Source organism: Poecilia latipinna, unplaced genomic scaffold, assembly GCF_001443285.1.
Source record: "Poecilia latipinna isolate Pla-1442-1.1 unplaced genomic scaffold, P_latipinna-1.0 Scaffold2171, whole genome shotgun sequence".
In the NCBI taxonomy this organism is placed as follows: domain Eukaryota; kingdom Metazoa; phylum Chordata; class Actinopteri; order Cyprinodontiformes; family Poeciliidae; genus Poecilia; species Poecilia latipinna.
In genome coordinates this window covers 78,821-103,573 of record NW_015114787.1, presented here as the reverse complement: position 1 = coordinate 103,573, position 24,753 = coordinate 78,821, and the positions used below count along the sequence as shown (strand labels likewise).

At 35.5% G+C, this 24,753-nt stretch overlaps 1 protein-coding gene across 2 annotated transcripts; it reads right to left on the bottom strand.

The window, feature by feature from the left end:
- Positions 1-2,704: 2,704 nt before the first annotated feature.
- LOC106936559 (alpha-1,6-mannosylglycoprotein 6-beta-N-acetylglucosaminyltransferase A-like) lies at positions 2,705-20,821 on the bottom strand. Of its 2 annotated transcripts, XM_015017649.1 has the most exons (19): positions 20,765-20,772; positions 20,063-20,145; positions 17,932-18,036; positions 17,412-17,502; positions 16,738-16,803; positions 15,451-15,663; positions 14,850-14,926; positions 14,443-14,532; positions 14,015-14,248; positions 12,615-12,784; positions 12,293-12,421; positions 8,174-8,307; positions 7,920-8,053; positions 7,647-7,790; positions 6,341-6,487; positions 6,029-6,142; positions 5,871-5,945; positions 4,659-4,816; positions 2,705-3,807 (listed from the first exon to the last, which is right to left on the bottom strand). In XM_015017649.1, the coding sequence occupies exons 3-19, from the start codon at positions 18,022-18,024 to the stop codon at positions 3,606-3,608; spliced, it is 2,271 nt and encodes a 756-aa protein (XP_014873135.1). In that variant the 5' UTR covers positions 18,025-18,036; positions 20,063-20,145; positions 20,765-20,772; the 3' UTR covers positions 2,705-3,605. The 2 variants fall into 2 exon arrangements, with proteins under 2 accessions (XP_014873135.1, XP_014873136.1); XM_015017650.1 differs by lacking the exon at positions 20,063-20,145 and having other exon boundaries at positions 20,765-20,821.
- Positions 20,822-24,753: the final 3,932 nt, after the last annotated feature.

Below are 24,753 nucleotides of genomic sequence, written 5' to 3'. Positions count from 1 at the left end.
CTGAAAGGGTCTAGGCATGCTCTGGCTGCTCGGTCCAAGTCTCAACTTTTGTGCAGCTGCTGAAAAAAAATATTCCTGACTCTCCTAAATCTGAGTGAAAACACTGTTTGACCCCAGGCAGTGAGGATTCATCATATCTGAGCAACAACCACACTTTAATCGCACATGAATCCATTTTTATTGAAGCATAAATAAATATTTAGGTGTGTTTATGTGCTCAAATTCATGAAGAGCTTGCTTAGTGCTAAAGTATATTTCCAGGTCTCGGTTCTTCATTTTACAATGAATAAATAACGACTGACTGCCCTCTTATGGTTGGTAGAAGAATTACACTGGTCTTATTCAAAACTCCAAATCCCAAGGTAGAACTCTATATTTATATCCCCAGTTGAACAGAGTTATAAAAGCTTTGTGGAGTCATGAACAGGCCTGAATCCATTCAGCTCTGAGTTGATGTGTTTAGCAAAGTGTAACATTTCTGTTATCTTTAGTTCCACTGTGTGAAGAACATGGATAAGCTGCAAACTGAATGTGTGAATCGGTTCAAATCAATTCAACTCACCAACAGCACACTGATTTGTAATGTCCTCCACTCCCCTCTTAACTGCACAGAAGACAATCTCTACAGTAGTCACTGTAGAGATTGTAAGTCAAGCACAGTTTTTAGATGCTGAAGTAACCCCATACTGCACAAACGTTCACTGTAAACCAGCTTGCTCCCCTTTACACCAGATTAAGACTGCAACATGGTTTCTAGACCCGCCAATGCTAATCGCAAATCAGTGTATCTCAAATCTCAGCAGTACTAGTCACATAACACAGTACTACTCCCACATTTGTCTCTGTAAAGAGGTTTTCTACACCTCTACCAAGCTTTGCTTTGAAGGAGAAAGCACCATAAAGAGTATGAAAACAGATGTGTTGGGTTTTTGTACAGTGTTGAGCAGCACAGAGCTTGCCATTTTGGGCAATAATTATACATTAATGCAGTGCTTTAAGGAGTTGTGCTGCCTTTGTTGTAAAATTAACGCTGCCAGCCAGGCATGAGTCTTGTGCATGCTGAAACAGTGTGAAATCTCTTGCTAAATGGCATCGGGAAGGGGGGATGCATTAACCTCAATGTTCCCTATGACCTCTCCAAGACCATGCAAAGACTACTTTTTAATGTCACGGTGCGGTTTTACTCCAGTGTAAAGGGAGCTGAATAATGCTTATACTCCAACTCTTTTGCGCATTTCACAAGGTATTGTTGTGAAAACAAAAATAACATTTTAAAATTTTAGGATGTTGGCACCAAAATCCCTTCTACCTCTCTTCTTTGTACCTTGTGTTGTTTTCATTCCACTTCATGTTGGAGCATCCATGCTTCTTATCGGTTTCCATGTTAAAGTTAAACAGCTCGTCAATTGATACATGTTGTAGTCAGTTAATCCCTCGTATCTCCTGATGAACATTTGAAACATCAGACTTTCTTTAGCCTACAAACATATCTGAATCATCAACATGTGTCAGTTTATGTGAAATAACTTGTCTCCGTTTCATGTGGACATGCTGTCAATGCAGAAATGGACCAGTCATTCCACCAAATTATATGATGTTTTTGAAAGCAATACAAACCAGCTCTCTGTTGCCATAGGCTTTGCATGGGCTTTTAAAAACCCAACAGTGTCTGCGGCTACAAATGCTTTACATCCACACACACACACACTCACACACACACACACACACAGATGTATAAATGAATTTACAAAGAAACTATGTAACGGATCGTTTGTTTGTACAATGACGGCGTTGATGGTATTACAGATGATGTGAACATTATTTATGTAAAAGAACATTAAGGAAATATGTATGTCAATGAAGAGAGTTTTATTGATTGAGTAAATAAAGTTTTTTTCTGGTTGATCATCAAAGTGCTGAGAAGTATTGACTTTTTGGCTGAAGAATGCATAACGAACACTAATTGTATAGATGTTGGGATCATACATAACAATGGGGGATTTGTTGACAATGAGAAAAAGCGTCTAATCCCTTTTAGGAACACCGTCATCCCTATTAGCTCCAAATCACAACATCTGTTTCCCTAAATGCGCTAATAAGATGTCATTTTACTCTGTGGGACACTTGTGTCAATTTGCATAATCAGTTGCTGTGTCTAAAACTATAATAACAAAAACTAAAGGGGATTAAAAAATGTGTGTCTGTTAATAAAGGAATATCAAATTATTGGAATTATTTAAGGTGTGCAGCTATGATCAAAAGTTAAAATGGGTGTGGTTGTCAATAAAAATAAAGTAATTGCGATAAACTTATGCAAAATCTCAGTTTGCTGGTAGGAAATGTTTTGAAGTGTTTCTCTTATTGACATTTTATAAACATTTTAAACCACATTCAGTCCAAAGTTTGTGGATTATCACATTCAGATTATTAAGCTATTCATTTGTATTTCTGTGTATTAAACCAAAGCCAGGAGATCTTTGAAATATTAACTTGGCCTTTTTGGGTACCCAAAACCTTTGACTCCATGTTTGAATATGAATAAATCCTTAAATTGTGTTACAAAATACACTAATTCTGTTTAATAACTTGGAAATTTCTCAATTTTTAGTGTCTTTACTGATATAAAAACCTTGTTTCACAAAATAAAATTTGTGATAAAAATAAATTAAAATAACAATAAAAGAAGCTCACCAAGCCAGTGATGTAATTCAGAAAACGTACTTTTTTAAAATCACATTTTGTGGCACAAGTATGAAGGGAGCATGAGTTACAGACACAAATGTGACCACTTGCATTTCACACTGTTTCATAAAGAGGCTGATAAAGATTCCTGCAATATTTACTCCACCAGTAAGCTTTCTCACCATCTAAGGTAATATTTCACACTTTTGCATCATCATTTCAAGTATGAAGTCACTCTGCTCTGTCCTGACAACATGAACTAAGTGAGCCATGGGAATGTTAAAGAGGAACTTCCAAAGATATTATCTAGGCATTAGAAACCATTGCCTAAATTGGTTTAATTGGAATAGAGCTTCAAAAATTTGGCAAATTAACTTGATTTAAAAGGTTTAACACTGGAAGAACAGAACTATGTACAATGTGTTCATTTTCCAGACGTGCATTTGTAGAACAAAAAACTAAATCCTCAGCATTACAGGAATTTTAGATACAGTTACTGTTAATTGGAATTTGAAGATATTTTAAGCAAAAGTAAAAGAAGCAAAGTCAGTTTGTAAATTAAATGCAAATGTGTTGCAATCTGAAAAAAAAAAACATGCAACCATTAGCAGACGTGCTAGCAAATTTAAGAGCTAGAAACTCATATGTAAATGAAGATGGACTTTTTCCAAATGATTCATTAAAGACACAGTGGAGTTACACATAACATATGATAACATGACAGGCTTGTTTCAAGTCATTTTCATTTCCCACCATTGGGAATATCATAAATTCCTAAAGGAATCAGGTTGTCAACTCTTGATGTTAGAGCTTCAAACTACAAAATTTTAAATAAATTAAACTTGGAGACTCCAGGAGGAAACACTGAGCTGATACTGGATGCTGGGGTGACATTCAGTGGCATTTTGTTCATTGTTCAGCAGTTATAAACATGCCTTACATAAGGCTACTTGGTCCTTGATGTAGTCTCTGCAGGGACAGATGCGATTTAGTGAGTGCTCGGATCTGACACAGCTGTAGAGCAGAGAATCCGACTGGAAGAGGCAATGTTCCCTGGTGCTGTCGTAGGCTGGGAACACAAGGTGGCCGTCTGAAAACTCAGACGTCTGACAAGCTATATTGTGGCTGCAAGCAAAGACAAAAAGTACATTAAATAATGAGCAGCTCTTTGGAACACACATTTGGTTTCAAAAACGAGTAAATTTGATTATGAAATTGTAATGGACTTTGCTTGTACCATTATTCAGAGTTGTAGAATCACTGAAGCATTTATGCAAAATTAATTATCTAATTGATTCCGATTAGTAGCTATGAATTTCAGATTGTTATGATTTATTCTTAAATTGTTCTCACAATCTAAACATTTGCATATCCGATAAAAATTATAGCTAAGTTGGTGGTAATTAGGGGGCATTTTTATAAACTTTAGATTTAGAGGCCAAAACAAAGGCTTATTTAAATAGCTCCATTAAATACCTTAAATTGCTTTACAGAAAATTTGAAAGTTCAGTAAAAGGCAGAACACATTAAATTTAGACATTACATACAAGTAATAATATATAAAGTAAGAAGAAATAAATATAGAACTAGTAAAAGGAATATAAAGTAACCTTTGGCTTTTATTGTAAAACTGCTGTAAACATTATTGTTCAGTCCTGATTTTAAGGCACCAACTGTATCCATATTTCTGGATTTCAGGACTAAATTTTTTTTTGTAGTTGCTGTTAGTGGGAATAGAATATGGAAATTCTCTCCTGAAATGAATCTGACTGCAGCCTACAGCTAACTACGCTGCAAACTTGGAGAATAAAGCAATTTTAAAACATCTTTGAAAGAAATGTGTCAGTGTCTTTAATGTACAGCTAAAACTTCAATTTGATACATAGTTTCTAATGCTTTTTAAGAATCATTTATTTTGTTTTATGTTGATGTTTGTCTCACTAGAAGTGTCATATTCATGTTTAACACATACTCACCTGGCAAGATTGTTGGCATTGTTGAGGTATGGAAAGAATGCTGGTTCACAGATAAGCCCCGCCCTCCGACAGGCCTGTTTACACGAAGTTCCTACCTCCGCTTTCACTACCTGGAGCGCGCTCAGAGGAGGCCAGCTCATAGCAGGTGAGCATAAATCCTGCAAACAGATAGGTTAGAAATCAGCTACCATAACAATGCGGATGATTCACGGCTCTACATTACGATGTCACCATGTGACTCTGAACCCATCCAAGCACTGAATAGATGCTTAGAACAGGCAAACGTGTGGATGTGCCAAAACTTTCTCCAGCTAAACAAAAACAAAGCTGAAGTTATTATCTTTGGACCTAAAGAGGAATTATCTAGAGGTCAGTTATTACAACTAGAAACTACAGATCAGGACCGAAACCTGGGAGTAGTGATGGACTCTGATCTGAACCTTCAGAGCCACATAAACAGTCACAAAGTCGGCCTTCTATCACCTGAAGAATAGTTCCAGGGTTATGTCTCTGTAATATCTGTAGAAATTCATCCATGTGTTTATCTTTAGTCGCATTGATTGCTGCAAACTGTCTTCACAGGTCTGCCTTAAAAAAATTAAAAATAAAAAAACAGGCCAACAGCTGCAGCTGATCCAAAATGCTGCTGCTGGCTTTTTGACTAAAACCAGGAAGATAGAGTAAAAGTCCCCAAACTGGTCCCCGACTTTAAAATACTGTTGTTTAGAAATCCCTGAATGACTTAACATCACAATACATTGAAAACCTGCTGTTATTAAATCACCTTTGCAGACCTCTCTGGTCTTCTGGTTTTGGTTCTGCTCTGCATCCCCAGAACCAGAGCCAAATGAGGAGAAGCAGCATTCAGCTTCTATGCACCACAAATCTGGAATAAACTTCCATAAAACTACAAAACAGCTGAAAAACTGAGTGCCTTCAAATCTAGACTAAAGACCCACCTGTTTTGAGTTGTTTTTGAAACATAACCAATGAAACATTAATCAACAATCTGATGTGTAGCAATGGTACTTGAAAAGATTTTATGTTTCAGTTGTTGACTGTGTATTCTGTGACTTTGTATTTTTGTGTTTTTATGATGTAAAGCACTTTGAAATAGCTTGTTGTTGAAATGTGCCATACAAACAAACTTGAAACAAAGGGTGAAAAATCTGATTTAATTAAAAATATATAGGCTTTATATAGATATCAAACCTGTTTCTCAATCAGGACATTAACCCTCTGGAGCATTCCTTCACATGTAAACTCATAGGGAAGGTAGGGTTGTATCTGGAAGACACATGTAAACAGAAAATACTTTGAGTAAATGTTTTCAGTGAATTCCCCAGTGGTAAGATTTCCATTAAACTTACAGTGCGATTGAGTATAGCAGTGATAGCTCTCTCCACATCTGTTTGGTTATCCATATCTACCATCCACACATAGGGCTCCCCTATTTCTTCAGCATATGGGTGCTGGGATGTGACCTTCACAATTCAGCAAACAGGAAATGAACAAGAACGATTTTCTTTTTTTATTATATTAAATACAAAGTCTTCTGCAAAAACAGTGAAAGATTGTCTCAGTTTATCTCATCAGACTTCATTTGATATTTGTTAATTAGATGTGTGTTTAAAAGGTAAATCTTTAAATAACAGAATAAAGAAATGAAAGCGACCCCTGACCTCTCTGATGGTGGGTTTTCCTTTGAAGAACTCTGTGTTCAGGCTGCTGTGTGGAGGTTTTAATCTGGGGTTCAGGAAAGCACAGCCATTGGCCAAGGCTTCCAGAGGGGCGGGGCCTTCATATGGGAACGACAACCCAACAAAAACCTACACAAGATTGCAAAAGTAAACCAGACATTAAAGATTAATGTGTAATGAAAACATAATGTACTACTATAGGATGTCCACATGGTGTCAGCAAACACCAGCACAATGAATGCTGACATGAGGAATATGTAAAACGTTGCCTTGATGTAGTCTTTCAAACCAAAAACCTACAATCTTTTCAGATTACAAATAGTTTTTTAAACTTGTGTTTTGGTGCTACTTATTATGGTCATTCAGAAAAACATGGTGAAAAGTTTGCCAGTCCTTGATGCCAGCTCCACACAAAACAGACACAGCTCAAATATTGTTTTTTTGATAGTTTTTTTTTTCCCGATCCGTTTTCTTGTACACAAACTTTATGATCCCTATTTAGCTCCTTTGTTACCCTGTAAGCAAAGATCCTTCCTGCAGTCAGAATCACCATCCATTACTCTTTCAAGACTCTTTGGTTGATGCAAGATATTACACCTAATTTTCCTTTCAGTACTTTTGATTTGAACTGAATTTATTTTCCAATTGCTAAAATTTTCCATATCAATATATATTTTTTTCTGCCATTTTCATTAATCGAATTCACTTCCAAATTCTACCAGCTGATGCTAACACAGCAAAGCATTTCTGTCACAGCTCAACTGTGCTGGATGGCATTGTTGGGTTTGATGCTTCTCTCCTTTCATCAGGATGAGACCATGAACTGCAGTTCATGTTCTCATAACCTTTTCCATTCAGTCCTTGTTTGTATCATGCAGCTACATAGATGTGGATCAAAAGTTGTTTCTCTTCCAGTGCCAACCAAACCTTTATTAGGAATGTCTCAGAAAATGAATCCTCCTTTCATGGCTTCTATGGAAACCAAGCGATCTAAATTGTGCTTTTAAAATGTTCAGAGCAACAATGAGCCTCATCAGAATAATAAAGCTATTTGCTAAAGCTTGGACAATTTGTGTGAAAAATGTAAACTGAAGATAATTTTGCAAAAAACACTGCTCAGAAAACAGTAGAAAAAGGTTTAGCTAAACTAGCATTATGCTTGTTTGATAAATCTTTGGTAAGAACTGAGCAGAAATAAATATGAGCAGGAGGCATCCAATCCCAATGGAAAGATGCACATGATCATGACTACCTCCTGTAATCGTCATGACTACCAACAGAAACTTACTTTGCTTTGTCTCAACAAGGTCTGCACTTCAGTTCCTTTGATAATACCATGATTTGTCACGTAGTTTGGTATCAGAGTACTGTTGTCGACTGTCCCATGGATGTCCAAGTACTTGTGGATGACGTCCAGATAAGACTTTTTACCCTAACAGCAAAGAAACGATCAGTAGTTTTCCCGGAAGATTTCGAAACAGTGAAAGCACAAACCTGATTGACCAAAAGAAAAGTTTTTAAACCTTTCCACCATTATTATTGAGTCAGATTCTGGGAATACCTTCCAAAATGTGGCACTCTTCCCATAAATGAGCGCCTGTTTTTTTCTCTGGATGGACTTCAGCTTCTCGTTCTCCTCCAGACTCAGCTGATGTTGTACCACGAAGCCGAGGAATGTGTTGTCTGGTGTATGAGCTGCTCGGACAACGCAAGAAAACACACATCTTTATAAGAATATACCAGAAATATATATAACAGGAGTATGTAAACCAAATGATCTGATATAGACTATAAGGAAAGAAAGAAGACGCATACGAAACATGGTATAGAACTGCATGGGGGTCAGACTGAGGCCACCAAACGGACTTTTGAGGTTGAATTTTTTTGCCCAGTCTGCATGATTGAAGTCTGGTTCAGTGCCAAAAGAGTCCAGCACACGGATTATACACCTGCCAGACACACAGACAGACAAGTGGCCATAAAAAACAAATCCCATTTTATTGTATGACTGACATCCAGACAGGAAAGCATTTAAATGGAAAAACTTCATTCAAGCAGTGAATAAAAAAAAGAAAGAGAAAAGCTTTTAACACCAAACTGCTAAGTGTTTGCACTACATTTATCTCCACTTAAGTGAACAAAATAACATTTAGTACAAAGACGACATTTAGTTCAACTCCTACCGTCCCTATTTAGGAGATCATATTACTCTATAAAATAAAATAAAAGTCTGTTCTCAAATTACCTATCTACAATGGACATTTTAACAAATTGTCCCCCATTACTCTAATAGTCCATGCAATTCAATAAAGCTTTTGTTGTCATTTTCTATATGTTTTATATAATATTAATGACCAATTATTCTAAATCACTCATTGTACTTTTATATACAAAGAAAAGTAACATTTTCCTTTTCATTGAAGTTATAGAAACAGGATTGTATTTCCCAGTAATCACAAATAGCTCTATTTCCAATTATCAAATGTCACGTAAGAAAAGGGTTTGGTTACCAATCCAGTGTAACAAACTGCAGTGCATAGTGGTTGAGTCAGAAAATAAGAAATCAAGTTTATTTGAACAGAATTTATACAAGGACTGGAGAAACTATAAGTATACATTTAGATTTCTAAGCAGATTAAACTGATACGTTAAGTTAGTTTTCAAAAGTGGAAATCATAAATCTTTCATTGTAATGGCTACAAGGACTTTTAATTATGTTGTATTGACTTTGTATATAATCAATCAAAGGTGCAAACCTATAGAAGAGCAAAAGTCCTAAGGTTTATTAGAGCCAGTGTCAGAACATTTATGTGGCAGGTTTTACTTTCATTGAGAAATATTTTTTTCTATGCATTCATTGAAGCAGATAAAGGATGAGTGGAACTTTAAAGTTATCCTCCCCCAATAGTCGTATTTTCATGAAAGGTTAGCTGTGTGCACTCACTGGACAAGGATCATCTGTTTCGCTTGTAAAATGTTAGAAAGCAGGAAGAACATTTACATTGTGCATACTTGATGCGCAGGCTAAACTTTTCCATTTGTAATATTACTGCTCCATTTTATGTTTTCTCAATTACTCTTCTCTCTTCACTTTTCTCTGTAACTGGCCTTTTCTTCTTTCTTGTCGTTCTTTTGTCTCAGTACCTTTTTGTTACCAGATGTCTCATCATCTCTGGCATCTGCTTTCATGTCTGAGATTCTTACCTCACTCACACTGCTGGCTGTTATTTTCCTCTCAAGGTTAAAAATGTACATATTCTGTCAGTCTTAGAATTTCGCCATCTAACACATCCAATAACCATTTCAAATTAAACTCTTGCACATAAAAACAATATATTTATGTTCCAGCATATTCATTCAGTGACTCACCATTTCTCTTTACCTCATCTGATCAAATCTCTTTTTTTATCTTTACATAAATCTAGTGAACGCCTTGGACAAAATCACACTTTAATCATTTCAAAAGTTTGAAATAATCAGAACGTGAACATTTTGGTTTTGCTCCAGCTTGTTGATTGTGTTATGACAGTTACTTACATTACTGGTAACATACTATTTGCAGTTTCCTCAATTTGGTAGATATAAGCAACTTTTTTCCACAAGAGACTAGCTCCATAGTTGCACTATATCTTGGATAAATTACAAATAGTGTTGCATATTGGCCTGAGAGGCTTTCCCATCAAATATACCAAGTCTGCATTATATAGCTTAATGTAATGCTGTGCTACATCTGAGCCCACAGCAGCACGTCTCTGGTCACCATCTGGACTAAACATCAATCTACACCAAGCCCATGGTGTGGGAAAAAAAAAAAAAAAAATCAGTCTGAATCATGAAGACTGACATATTTAAAGTGGAAAACCACTTAATTTTATAATTAGTTCATAGCATAAGTGTAACTTTACCCTCATATTATTACTGAAAGAGCAACAAAGAAGATGTTTTTGCTGTAATCACTCACTCAGCTGAAGCTCAGCTCTATCTCAGACCTTCACTCTGTTTCATAATAATAATTGTACTTGTAAAGCAACGAACTTCCTTCATAAAACAGGGAAACAGCTCCGCTGGTAAGTTTTGTACAAACAGCAGAGAACATGTTTTTGTCTAAATTATCAAACCAGAGAATTTCAGTACAGAGAAGAAACAAACAATGCTGACATTTTGTTTCTGTAAGCCAGTCCCTCCGCAGAACGAGATGTACTCTGACTTTTTCAGGTAATCAGAAATACCTTAGAAATTTAGAAACAAATTGTCAAAGCTAGGTTTGTGACCAGTTGTTCAGACATCATAGGTACCTTGTAAAACCAGATTAACCCCAGATTAGAGCAACGAACAACCCAGAATAAAAAAAAAACAAGTTAGAATACATTTATAAAACCTTTGTGGGTCATGTTTCACTAAAAGTGTGAAACGCCCGTTTATTTATGAAGGGTCAGTATTCTACAAAAAGGCTTGTCCAATAACTGGCTGGTGTCTTTAGAAACTTTAAAAAACATTTACTAATAAAATAAATCTTATTTTTTAATTGAACCGTCAAAAGTAGATTGCATTAACAAAACTTTTCTAAACTGACCACTCAAAGCAGTTTACTCAAGAGCCACAATCAATTGCATTTATAAACATCAGTCTGGTGGCAACTTTTACTTAATTGCCTTTCCTTTTGACATTTGACAGGAGGAAGTTGAAATCAAACTTGTAGCCCTCTGACTGCAGGTCAGCTCTACCCATATAAGCAGATACCTTATGCCTACTTCAGAAAGCCAGATTGTGTTTGCTCTATGAAGCATAGAATTATGAAAATGGAAATTGGGGTGAAATTGAATTACATTGAATGTGATCAAAATATCCCATTAATCTTATAGGGTCCAAGGTTTAGGCGTCTCACTGAACGCTGACAAGGCAACTTTCTAATATAATTTGTTTCCTGGTATCTGTAGGCCTTAGCTCAGCTGTTTTGATGTTAATGTGTCTTGCTGCACTTTAAGCTCAGTTGCTGTGTTTTGTTCAGTTTTGTGTGTAAAGTGGAGCACTTTTATGTGGCGAGGCATGAAAAGTAATAAAGTTGGTCATGTTCAGGTATAGCATTCCTCTGAAACTGGTGCTTATTGCATTTTACTGGAACAGATTACAGCAGCTTAGAGTCATAACATAATGTATGTAGTTCTAAAGTGCCATTTGTTTTGGCGCCCAAGTTGTACACAAATTTATTAAACAGGATTTATAGTTGTTTAGTTTTGAATTTGAGTTATTGAGAAATCTGATCTTTGAAAATAAAGTTTGAGAACCGCTCCTCTACACATCCCAGGAAATATAAACTCAGTGTATGCCTCAGAGACGCTATTATGCTATGATTTAGTATTTATACTTTTAAGAGTTATGTTACTAATACATTGGCATTAATTACTTATTCGGTGAGTTAATTATAGACATTAATCATTACTAATCTTTTACTTCCAATTTGTGTTAACACACTTGTTTTGGTCTAGACCGCAAGTAATTGTAAAACCTCCTGCACTTAAAAAGATGGTCACGATTGCCGATTAATTAATCAAGTATGTTTGTTTGTTTGTTTGGGCTGGGCCTCACTGGGGTTGCTAAGTAACGGGCTGGGCCTGACTGGGGTTGCTAGGTGAGAGGCAGTTCCTGCTGATTTGTGACATTGCATTAAAAGGTTTCTGAAACGACTCATTTTCTAGACTCCAAAAAACTTTAACTTGCTGCCTAAAACTGACTGGGTGCTTTTTTTTAGATGCTCTGGTTGTTTTTAGAAGCAGTTGAGACACAAATGGAAGTACAAAAATGTGCAAAAATGTGAATTTAGCACAATACGCCCCTTTAAATCCAATGGAAGAAGCAAGAGAGTGCTTAGTTTTTCTAAGTGTTTGTACATGTAATAATATGTAAACATATTTCAATGCCCATGAAGTTACTCACTTGTATTTGATCCACGACGTCTTAAGTACTTTCTGGATTTGTCTAAGACCAATTATATCTGTATAAATCAAATTTGGTTCCACTAGTGAATGTCGAGAGGGACATCCGCCAGTCTGAGTCCCGAAAAACCTAAAGAGAAACAGAGACACAAAGAAGCAAGAGGGAAAATATGGTAATTATAGCATCAGGCTTTGGCATTACTGAAAAGGACACGATTTGCATTTGATGTCATGCAACACAACTGGGTTTTAACTGCCACATTTATCTGCTTTTGCTTCTTTCCTGTGACCGAAGCACAAAAGGCCTGCAGATGAATACTCACTTGTTGAGGCTGGGAAGGGAGGCCGACAGGTGAAGGTGGTGACCCAAAACATGAAGTGAGGAAATAAGGTCACTCCACTGAACCAGCTCCCCGAGGGGGCCGCCGCTGAAAGCATTCTCAGCTATTTTGAGACCCGCTTCTTTCGTAAGCACACCAGGATGCACAAGTACCTGAGGGAGTTGGGGGAGGAAACAGATTAATGGATAAGAGACGACTCTGAATGCTTTCTTAACTGTCAATATCTCCCTGGCGTCTGTTTCGGCTTTTCAGTCAGAATCAAAAAGCTTCCCAGACGTTTAAGGATAAAGCGATGACTCAGTTCAGACAGTCACAACATCTGTCCTTCCACTTTCATTCTACTGTGTGAGGTTTGCTGGAAGAAACTCCGAAGTCTGAAAATATAGAAGCTTATTTCCTGTCTTTGGCATTAGTGGAATAAAAAGCTTCTCTAAATGAAGGATGAAAGCATCTTTAGAAAACAACCGGAAAATGTTAAATTAACAATAAAACACTTTTAAGTACACAAATGCAGAACTCACAATGGCACAAACAATAAAAATAATAAATTGAGTGAAAAGGAAATTTAATTTCATTATGAAAGACAGCTGGTAAGAAATGGATGAAAGGTGAAGTCTCTAGATTGGTGTCATTTCATTACAGAAAAACCCTGTAATGAAATATTACAGTGCTGGTTTAGGAAGATAACAATGTACAACCTCAGAGGAAACAATATGGAAGCTGATTATACACAACCGAGAGATTTATTGAAACACAAAATCAAAGCAAAACTATTTAATGTAACAGGAAATAACAATGGCTTTTTATCAAACTTGAGAAGAAAACTTAATCTTAATGATAAAACCATCTGAAGTCCATAGTGAGAAAACACAGGAAACTCAACCAAACCTCAACCAAAGATCAGAGCTTATAGTTAAGCCTGAATATATTTTTTTTTAAAAATCAACATTTTTTATTTTGTTACTGTTAGAAAAAAAAATGCAAGTCACTTATTGGGACGTTACATTACAATTTAATTTGATTCTGTTTGTATTTACGGTTAAAATGCTGCACATTTAAACATGTTTTGCTTTATTGAAAACTATATTCAATAATTTGATTATCATTACTTCATCTAACTGATCCACTGCAGTTAAAAGCGAAATAGTAAAGACTAAAAGTCTGTGACATTTACAATCCACAGAGCCACTTTTACCACCACAAGTCAAATGCCAGATGATTAAAACTTGAACAGAACTGGGGCTTCCAACAATAAATTGATCCAACAATTATAACCGCTGGATAAATACGCTTGACATTAAGGTCAGAAAAAAAGGTTAGATAATGTTTTATGAATACAGATACAGATATTTAAGAGTTATAAACTTCCGATAAGTTTTTACCTGTTTGGCTTTCCGGTCTCCCAGGTTGTATTTGGTTGAGAGAGAACGTCCTGCCTCCAACCAAATCTCCTCCATACTTTTAATTCTCTGTTGGATCCACCTAAATTCAGTCTTGTTGTGCAAAAACTGGTGCAGCCCCTCAAAATGTCCTCGTACCGCTGCATCCTCTAAAACATCCTCTTCGATGACTGGAGGCACAACTCGGCCTGGAAGAACAGGACACCAGGACTCTGCCTTAACATGACACAAAACGAAACACGGTATTACTTTTAACCGCTCCTGCCTGAAAAGATAAATGTATTTGATGCAAACAAGGTTGTTTTTTTTTCCCCATATCAGGACTTGCAGGGATATAAATTCAACGATGATAAAATCTAATCTTGTCTAAACTGATTCGTGTTAGTGCATGTTTAAAAGCACGTAGGTACCTCGCTGAGATAGATGAGGAAGGAGCACAGCGACCCATTCACACCATAACTGCTGTAGCAAGGATCCGTCTGCCACATGTCCTTCATCCACTGTCACCAGAAAAATCCACAAAGTACAACAAAAACATCACCTCATGGTTAGTGAGCTCTAAAGTACTAAAACACTGAGAAAATTTCCGTCAGTTTTGCTGTAAACTGAAATTATTTGACATCGACTACAAAAAGAAGCATCTTTACAGAATAGTCCTAAAGTTGAAGTGCTCATCTATATTGTAGTTTAATGTCAAAGTTTAATGTGTAAGTGAACTAAAAGGAATGATAAATAAATAGGATTAACCATATTCTGACACTTTTAGCTTCATGCTTCACAATCATTATGTAAACATTTAATTACAGGCCTTTATTACCTTGATTTTTCCCTTACACTCTGGAAATCCATCCAATGGTGGCAGCGGGCAATTTTTATCTTCTAGGATTTCATCCTCTAAGGAAAACAATCAGCAGAGCCTTTATTAATAAATATTTTCTGATTTTACATGTACTTTGTTAGAAATTAGTGGAGAAAATAAAATATATTTACCCATCTATGTATTCATAAATTATTTTGTCTACGGTAATTAAATAAATTAGAATATTATCAGCAGTTGCCCCTCTTGTTGGCTGTTTATTTGTATGTCCGGCCATTTGTGAATGAGCATCATCTGCATTGCAGTGCTTTACTGAACTCATTATTTTGCCGGTTTTCTTTGTAAATTCCAGCCTGATGCTCAAATCAAAATATTGTTAATCCAATTTTCTGCACGGTTGTAGAAATCTGAAAAATATTGCTTTACTAACCCTGAAAGCAAGTCTCCATTGTACGTTTTTCTTACTTGAAATTTAAATTAATAGCCATCATCCTCATGTCTAAACTTTTCACCTGCTTAGATTTCTTAAAATGCATTCATTTCCTGCTTAGCTGTGTTGAATCAAATCTTAAAAATGTTTAGCTTTAAAGTGAAATCTTACCAGATTCCACTCTCTCCTTTTTCTCTTCCTTCTGCAGCTGCAGCTTTAGAAGCTCCTCCAAGCGAGTCACTTCTTGACGCAGTTGGACTTTATCAGCACGCAGCTCCTTTATCATCTCATCCTTCATCTGACCTTTCACTTTCTCTGCCTCCATTTTCTCCTGAAGAGCTTTTATGTCCTCCTTGTAGCCTTTAAAACGTGGCGATGCTGAGACTGGAGGAGAGAGGGTCATCTTTCTGCTTTAAACGTGTTGAAAAGGCGTTGACATTTCTAAATAGCTCTTCATGCAAAAGTCACACAGTGTTAAGGTAGGAAATGTTTCCTTGGCTATGTGAAGAGAGATCATTTTAATGATTCAGTCAAAATTGAACCAAGAGAGTTTGCATTTAGACAGTTAAAACAGTCTGTCTACTTGTGTAGCATATTTAAATTATTTAAAGGGGCAGTAATATTTTATTTATTTTTTATTTCATTTTATAGCTCAATCAACTACCTTCACTTGTTATAAAAGGGCCATATATATCAAACATGACTGAAAGTAGTCATCGTATTATTTGGTATGAGAAATGCTTTGCCATTCAGACCCATTTTAACTTGAAAATAAAATCTTGATTCAGTAGCTGAATAAAGAAGTAAAATCCTTCTGAAACTGACCAGGCACTGAAAAAGGCTCAATTGGAAATGGACACAAAAAGCTAAAGCTCAAAGTCATTAGCGGCAGGGCGTGGGTCTGTTCAGTGCAACATTTTATGATCTGGTTTATCCAGGAGAATATTTCCACTGCCAGTGGGACTCTCCACTGGCCATGCAACAGAAGCCTTCAGAAAAATCCAATTATTTTTCCAAGCAAAACATTTTCAGAAAGTTTTTCTGCTTAGACACAAAACATGAAGGAATGAGGGATGACTCAGAGCATTTTGAACAGCTCCAAGAGAATCACACTAATGATTTACTCTCCTTAAAACACGGGGTCAACTGAAGCCCAATTAATGGAGAGAAATATATTTTTAGAAATTAGCTGCTGAACATTGAAATGCACTGGATGAGTATTCTGCCAATAGCAAACCAACGTCAGATGGGTTTGACTTGTTTATGCAGGCGTTCAGACGAAATCCATCACCATTAACACAAAAAGACAGATGGCAAAGCAATAATTGATGTCCACTGGCTGCTTGTCGCATCCAGAGTTTATGAGTCAGAATATTTATCTCAAATTTTAGGCAACAGTTGCATAGTATGGAGGGCACCTTATGTTTCACAGAACACTTGTTTTTAAAATTATTTTACCATCATTATCCGTTTCGACGGCGTTCAGCAGATCATCCACAAACTGGACAAAAATCTTCATCACATCTAGAATTGAAAAGATTAAAAAGACAGAAAAAAAGATTATAAGGAAAAAGTAAAGTAAAAAACAAAACAAAATTATGTTCAACTGCAAAGTTTACATCCAGTAAATAAATGACCTAAAAGATCTTAAGAATGCAAACAACTGTTCTGAGAAACTAACCAGAATAATATTCTTTACACAGGCAGGGTTACAGTTTGATCAATAAAAATAATCTGTTTTTTTTTTTCCACCCTTGTTCCTTCTCGTGATTCTGTTGCTTCCAAGGGCCAGTCTGTAGGTGAACAGGACACTCTTAATGCAAATTGATCCACTTCACGATAAGCACTCAAATATGCTTAATTAGTCTCCATTCATATGGCCTCCTCTGGAGAAATGGGATAATGTCAAACTAATGCAAGTAAGTCCTGAGTGCCTGGAAACTGCTCGGGGTTAATGTGTTTCCCTCCTGCTCTCTGCTCAGCAGTTGCCAAGAGAGAGTCTTTTATTTGTTTCGATTATTTTTCTTCCACGAGGAAGAGAATCTGGTGTCGACACTACTGGTTAACACCCTTACTTCTGCTTCTTTTTTTGCAGCCTGACCCTTCTCATTATCTCACTGCTCTTTTCTCACCTTGGGCCTTGCTTGTTTCCAGCCACACTTTCCTGTTTTCCCTCAGTCCGTTGTCAGCAGTCACACCGATGCTCCTCTGGTCAACTTTAGTCTGAAAGACACACAAACAAATGAATTTTAGCTAACAGGAATTCAAAGTAAAAAAAAAAAAACAAACAAAAAAAACACTGAGTTTGAAATCTGCACTGAAATATTTACATGCGTTTTCTTTGAAATAAATTATTTTCTGCTAACATATAACAATTGCACAATGTTGTACATAAGAATATTACATCAGACCAATAAAAAATATTTAATACAGCAATATGGACTTAAGGAAAAGTTTGTTTAATTCCTGCTTAAAGTAACTTGATGGATTGTTTTCAGTTTTTCGCTTGAGGACAAGAAAATAAATTTTTAAAAAAACATCAAAAACTATTTTTATTTTTCCAATTTCTCTTCAATAAATTTAGTTTTGAACTGTGATGGATTTTAAGCCCCCAAAAGACAAAGTAAGGAGAAAATGGGAAAAGATACATACCAGAATGAAATAAGGCAGGCTCAGACACCACAGCAAACAGATGGCCAGCAGCACACACACAGGCTTTTTCAGGATTTGTTTCAGCTTTCTCATGATTAACAGGAGCTACAGGTTAGATTGGGTGTAAGTTATTAGAAAATACAGCAGATTAAATGTCATGTTTTTTTTTTTTTTTTAGAAAAACAATTGTTCTGTTCAGCAGTGGGTTGTAAGACATAAACAGGAGTAAAATGAGAAAAATCTGAAAAACATAGACATTTTATATCAAATGACCTTATAAATGAGATTTATCTATATAAATAAGGAGAAAATTAAAAATAAAAAGTGAATTTTCTTTATATTTTGTGAGAAACGGGCCCAAAAAATATTTCAGTGTGAATGCATATTATGAAATGAAAAAAATGTTTTTTTTATAGCGATAGATTGATTTAAGGACAATTAAATTAAATTAAAGAGACTGTTTTTAACATTTCTAAAATATTTGCCATAAATTGAGGTGGTAATAATTTGGAATCAAAACCTCCTGAAGGAATTTTTATTTATTTTTTTTTAAATTCTGGTGATAGATTCACGTGGAAACACATGAATGCCTTTTTAGTTTTTTAAAGCTTGCACATCCTTCTTGAAGTTATGTACAGGCCTCTTAAGTTATTGCAGCTCTTTTTAAGCACATTTTATAGTGTATGACAATATGATCCAAAGTGAATATGGCTAATGTAGGAGGACATACATGTTACAGTGGAGCAGAAGAGATCAGACTTTTTCAGATACTTTTACCTGCAAACCGATTTTAAGTCCCATTGTACAACAAGTTTTGTCCTTGTATCAGTTTGTATCATTCCTGAATGATTTTCTTATTTACAGTAAATAATCTACCTTTAAAGTTCTGTAAATAAATGCTGAGATATGAATTAATAAATCATGAGATGGTTAAAAGTTTTTGTCATTTTTGGTCCAATTTATTCATCAAATGACCAAGACTGGATTTGTGAACAAGCCTATCGGTGGATGGCGATGTCCGTTATCTACAATATTGTTAATTTGTTTTTCTTGTTCCTGCTAGTAACAGAAGCAGGCCTTATCTTTTCAGTTTTGGCCCAGCAAAACAGTATTAGATTAACCAGAATAACTTTGAAAATTAACCAAATAGTCTCTTAGTTCAAATTTTAAAGAAAAGATAAAGTGATTTTATATCTATGTTACTAACAGCTGCAATGTTCAAAAGTTCAAAAAGAAAGTAAGCTGAATGTCTTGCTCAAGGCAGATGATTTCTTGGTGCTGTTTTTGATGATTTAACGCAGAGCGTGTCTATCCTGGTCCTCAGGGCTTTGCCTCCTGCGTGTTTTAGGTGTTTCCTTGTAGTCGCACCTGTAATGAATGTGTGACTGATGGCTTACTGAGAGATAATGTAATCATTTAAATCAGCTGTGTGTCAGCTACATTTCTTTCAGCTGCTAAAAAGTCAAAACATTGAAGGTTTGCTGAAATGTACAAATTCACAAATTCCAAAGCTTCGCCTTGTAAATAGTGTATATAACATATTTTAATCTCTTTAAGTAACTTTGACAAAGTAATTTAAAAAAAAAAAAAAATGTCACTAACACTTTTTTTGTAAGGACAAATGCAAATGTTTCTCCTGTATTGCTTGCCTATTTTTTCATTTTATTTTTTTCTAAATGGGAGCATGGTTTGAGAAAATGAGGCCAAAGCACAAGATCAACCAGCGGAGAGCTGCAGCTCCCTCAGAAGCCACTTTAAGATGTGTGTTAATCAGGTCCTCTGCAGCTGTGTGCCGTCAGGTTGATGAGCTAATGTTTGGTTGGCGGGTGGAGGAGATAATTAAGTAACACAGCTTGATTAAAATGTTATTGAAATTAGTGACTTAACCAAGCTCTCTATATGACGGATTCTTCTTATTGTTAGCAGAGCTAAATTTGTTTAATAGTTAAATCCCTGATTGAGAAACTGATCCTGTAAATGGTGCAACCAAAACAGCTGTCTGGGTAATTAAACATGAAGAACACTTTATATCTATCTTTGCAATGGTTTAACCTGAGCATTTTAATTCATTGACAGTGTGATTCTCGGCTGGACATACATTCACAATGAGAAAACAACTTAAAACACTTACCTTCAGGAATTTAATTGGTCCTTCAAGCTCAACAGAAATGAAGCTTTGTGTCTGTCTTAAAGTTTCTTCATGATCCAGTTTCCCTTAAAATTGCAGAGAAGTGCTCAGGCAGGATTCACAGGTGAAAAGCTTCATTGCTGGTGGCAGACCAAACACGACGCCTTCATGCTTCAGCTTCCCCACAGAACCAGTTTATGTTCACAAAACCAGTTTGTCTTCATAGCAGAAGCCTGGTTTAACAGGCTTCTGCCTGTTAAACCAGGCTCTGAAGGAGCAAAATCTGCTCCTTCAGATTTTGTTTTCAAGTTCACTTTTACTTTTTTACACTTTCTTTCCCTATAAAAGTGTAGTGGGTTGAGAAAATACACCCACTATTTTAGATTTTTTTTTTCTTTTTTTTTCTTGTATATATGTTTTTTCCCCACAAAACCAGTTTAACTTCAAAAACCAGTTTGTCTTCATAGTGGAAGTCTGGTCTAAAAATAGACTTGCTTCTTCAGACTTTAGTGACTGATTTCTTTGTTTGTTTGTTTGTTTTCAGGCTCACTTTTACAATTTCACACACCTCTATAAGTGTAGTGGGTTGATAAATACTTTAAAAAATAACACACCCTTATTTTTGAATTAGTCTTAACTTCTGTCTTTTTTTTTATTTTTTTCCTCATATGGATATATATTTTTTATGTACATACAACTTCTTACCAGTAGGGGCACTGTCGTACCACTGTGGGTCTAATAGGGAGAAGGTTTCCTGGCTCTGGGCATGCGCGGCTCAGAATAAATGAACATAACTCTGTTCCTCTGTGATCCACAGATATTGGCAACACACGGTTCTTTTGCCTGTGTGTCACGAGATGCTGGCTCAGATTCCTCTCTGGTGCCGGTAACAAAAGCCTAATGCTATAAAGAAACTGTCAAAAATCCTGTGACCTTTCAAAATACATTAATTGAACTACAGAGGATGTGCTACATATATTATGCAACTGTTCAGTTTTTCCAGTGCCAAAAGTTACTGTTTGAAAAATGAACTTATTAGTTTTGAATATATAACTTTTTCAGTGTTGGGCTTCTTAAGGTCACCAAGTTGACACAAAGCCTCACTACAAAAATTAAGCCAAGCAAACATTGATTTCATTTTAACTGTGGGTGGAAACAGGAATACTTTGAGAAAACATAAGATCAGTAAAACCATGCAAATTTTAGACTGGATAACTGTGAAGTAAAAATCATGCTGTTTTGGCCTTCATGGAATTTAGTGACCATAATTTAAAGATAGTTTGTTTCATCTGAATGTTTAAGTTTCTTTTACTCAATTTATTACATTAAAGCTCCTCCAAGATTTTCCTAAAATATCACCAAACTGCTTCAATTCCTCATAAACAAATGACAAGACTTTGTCTCAAATATCACTTTTGTGATATTTGCCGAGGCTTTTATTGTGTTTAGTCCATGAGGTTCTTCTTCTTTTCTACTACGGCCGATCGCAAACACCTGTAAGGTGCACATCGCCACCTACTGTACATGAGTGTGTAGCAGCACTACCTCACATCCATTAAATTATATTTTTAAATTTTGTATTATGTCCTTCAGATTCAGTTACCCAGTTCAAACAAATGCCACAGGTGCTAGCACATGTGGATGTTTGAGTTCGTTGAATCATTCAATGATCATCCAATGTGAGGCAGGTGAAGCGTAATCCTGTAAGTAAGTAAAATTAAGGCCATGAGAAGTAAAATAGATTCTAACAACGATGAAATAAAATCAATTTCGTCCATTTGCTTATTGATAATTTCAACATTTTTATGGTCAAAATTGCTATTTCTTTGCAAGCATTATGTTTAACATATATTTTAGACAAAGTTAATCAAATGGAGTGTTTCACGAGTATTCATGAATAAATTTGTTTTGTTTTGTACATGTTTTTAACTTAACATTATTAATGTTGCACATTTTTTTAAATTTTACAAATGCTAACTGCTGCCAACTGCTCATTGGAAACTTTTAGCTTGTCTATTTATTGTATCTTATTTAATGTATAGTTGCAGCAGCTGGTGGGCTGACTTGATTTCCTCTTCTTAGAATAAATAGGTCAATTATGTAATGTAAATATTACATAATTAACCTATTTAATGTGTTTCTCATAGTGATGGAATTCCTGAAATTAAAGGACTTTCAATAATATAATTTAATGTCAAAATAACTTTTTGTCTTGAAAAACAAAACTGGTATTTAAATAAATAAAGATATTAGTTCATTAACTACTTTAGTCTAGAGTTGTATATTCATGCAGACAACATGGTCATGGTGGTGCACTGCAAGGGGAGAAAAAAGTACAAGAACACCCAACTTTCTTTTTATTAATTGTTTTGATCATTAAACTGTTTAATGAGGAGGACCAAAGGTTTTTTGGTACATTCATACAAAAATCCCACTGAATAAAGGTCCAAATAATTAGGAACTTTTACAGAAAGAAAGAAGAAGAACATTCAAACTAAAGTTTTTTTTTAATTCAGGTGATGGAGAAAATGGAGAAAGGACTATGACCTTTCTCCATTTTGTACTTTTTGGTTGTTTTCTCATGGCAAAGAAAAAACAAAAGAAGCTTTCAAATTGTATTGTATTGTATTGTAATGACAACGAACAATACCACGAAAATACAACACAATTTTTTAACCCATATAACATATGAGTGTTCTGTTACTTCAGTAAAATGATATGTTTACTGAGGTCGGTTGTGCTGGTAATGCATGGGGATGAAATGGAGATATAAAGATGAACTCATCTATGCATGCAGTGCAGGCCTCTACTAACTGCCTCGTCCATTCACTGAGGCAGCTCAGAAATGTTTTATGTATCTTGTCAACAAAGTTGTTCTCTTGATTTTTTTATTTTTTTTCTGAGTGACAGAAAAGCATTTATAAAAGCACAGAGATATTATTTTAGTCCACAGCGCGCTCATTTACCTCAAACATCCAGCTTCAGGAGATACATCCAGGTAGCTTAAGTGGCTGATAATGAAGCAAAAGCAGCATAGAAACGGGCATCAAATGTCATAAGCTAAAGTGTCAAATGCAAAGTGATGTTTATTACCACTTGTTTATCTGAGCACTATCATAGAACAGAGTCTACCTTTAACCAGAAAACAAAAGTTCTCTCTTAATGTGTTTTTTTTTTTTTGTTTGTTTGTTTCATCAGAAAGGTTTAAAGATAATCAAATTGTGATTCCTGCACATTGAAGTAGCATGTTATACCATGGGATTTTATACGTATTTCATTATTACTGGGGTTTTTTGTTGCCAACAAAACTTTAAATGGCTGAAAACTGAAGACGCAGCTCTTCTTGGTTTGTTGTCCTGTTAAATTCAAACCTGCTGTGCAGTCAATGATACAGTTAAAGTTATGCAATACGGCTTTCAATGCACTGATTGATCCAAGCAATGTTTGCAGTGGAGGAACCGCAGGAGGTGTTTCCAGAGGCTCATTCTCTCTTTTTTCCCTCCTATTATTGGTCAAAGCCTCTGGTGAAACCGTCACCATTACATCAGAGTTCAATGGAAAATCTTTGTGTTATTTTCCCAGAGGGTCTGATGACTAATTACAAGAACCAAATACGGACGTCATTCATTCTAACAATGGATGGAGATCAATAGGCCAAATACATATTCTGGACACGACCTCAAGTTCTACTAATGGACGAGAATTTTAAACCATCACATCGCCTTTATTTAGGACTTTAAGCCACATTGAGTTTTTACTTACAGCTCACAATCAACCATTTAAAATAATATCCATGATGATTTGGATTTAACAATTATTTAAAAAAAATGTTTTTCCATATATAGAGGCAGTAACTGAATGTTATTCTTGATGGTCTTTCTAGTGAGGTTTTAAAGCAGAAGGTTTCATTTTGGCAGGAAACCTAATTAGTTTTATTATTGCTGACTGCTCCTCAATGTGCTTGAGGCAATTTAAGTTAAATATTGATTGATGCATCTTTAAATGACACAAAAGCGTAAAGAGTAAAAAAAAAAAAAAAAAAAAAAATTATCAGGTCTCCCTCTTGGCAGTGCTTCAGGTTTCCAGCATAGGAACAAAGCAAAGTAAGAAAGATTGGGAAGATAAAAAACAATCCTGCTCCCATTCCTTCACTGCAACCCACCCTGGGTACTGAGGATAATTAATAGTATTGTTTGGATGTTGAAAAAGGTCCTATTTGCCCTTCTGATACGTCAACTTTGAGCTCAGTCCATGTACACCTTGTCTCTGGTAGTTTAGCTTAGACAGAGACTGTGAATCAGATGTCTTAGTCAGAGAGCAGAAATATTTGGAGTTTTATTCAACCTGGAAACAATCTCCTTTCACAGTTTTAGCTGGATGGTTAAATCATATTTCTAGTTTGCAAATACTATGCCTCAAAAAAGCTGCAAAAGCAGAGCAAGTTTTAAAGAGAAGAACAACAGAAGCATCTGCATGTTTACATGCAGCATTGACACTGCTTCAGGCTGATAAGGTGGAAGCAGGATGTGGAAACTTAGAAAACTTAATCTTTTACCACTTTCCTCTTGATGAAAGTCATATTGCACTAGTTAGTGGTAGGAGATATATATATATATATATATATATATATATATATATATATATATATATATATATATATATATATATATATATATATATATATATATATATAC

Bases quoted from the DNA above. Each gene is read 5' to 3' on its own strand.
- LOC106936559 (XM_015017650.1), bottom strand. From the start codon at position 18,024: ATGAGAAAGCTGAAACAAATCCTGAAAAAGCCTGTGTGTGTGCTGCTG. The intron at 6,488-7,646 runs GTAAGTTTCTGT...AATCTTGTGTAG, and splicing joins CCTTGTTGAGACAAAGCAAA to GTTTTTGTTGGGTTGTCGTT. The intron at 3,808-4,658 runs GTGAGTATGTGT...CTTTGCTTGCAG, and splicing joins AATGCCAACAATCTTGCCAG to CCACAATATAGCTTGTCAGA.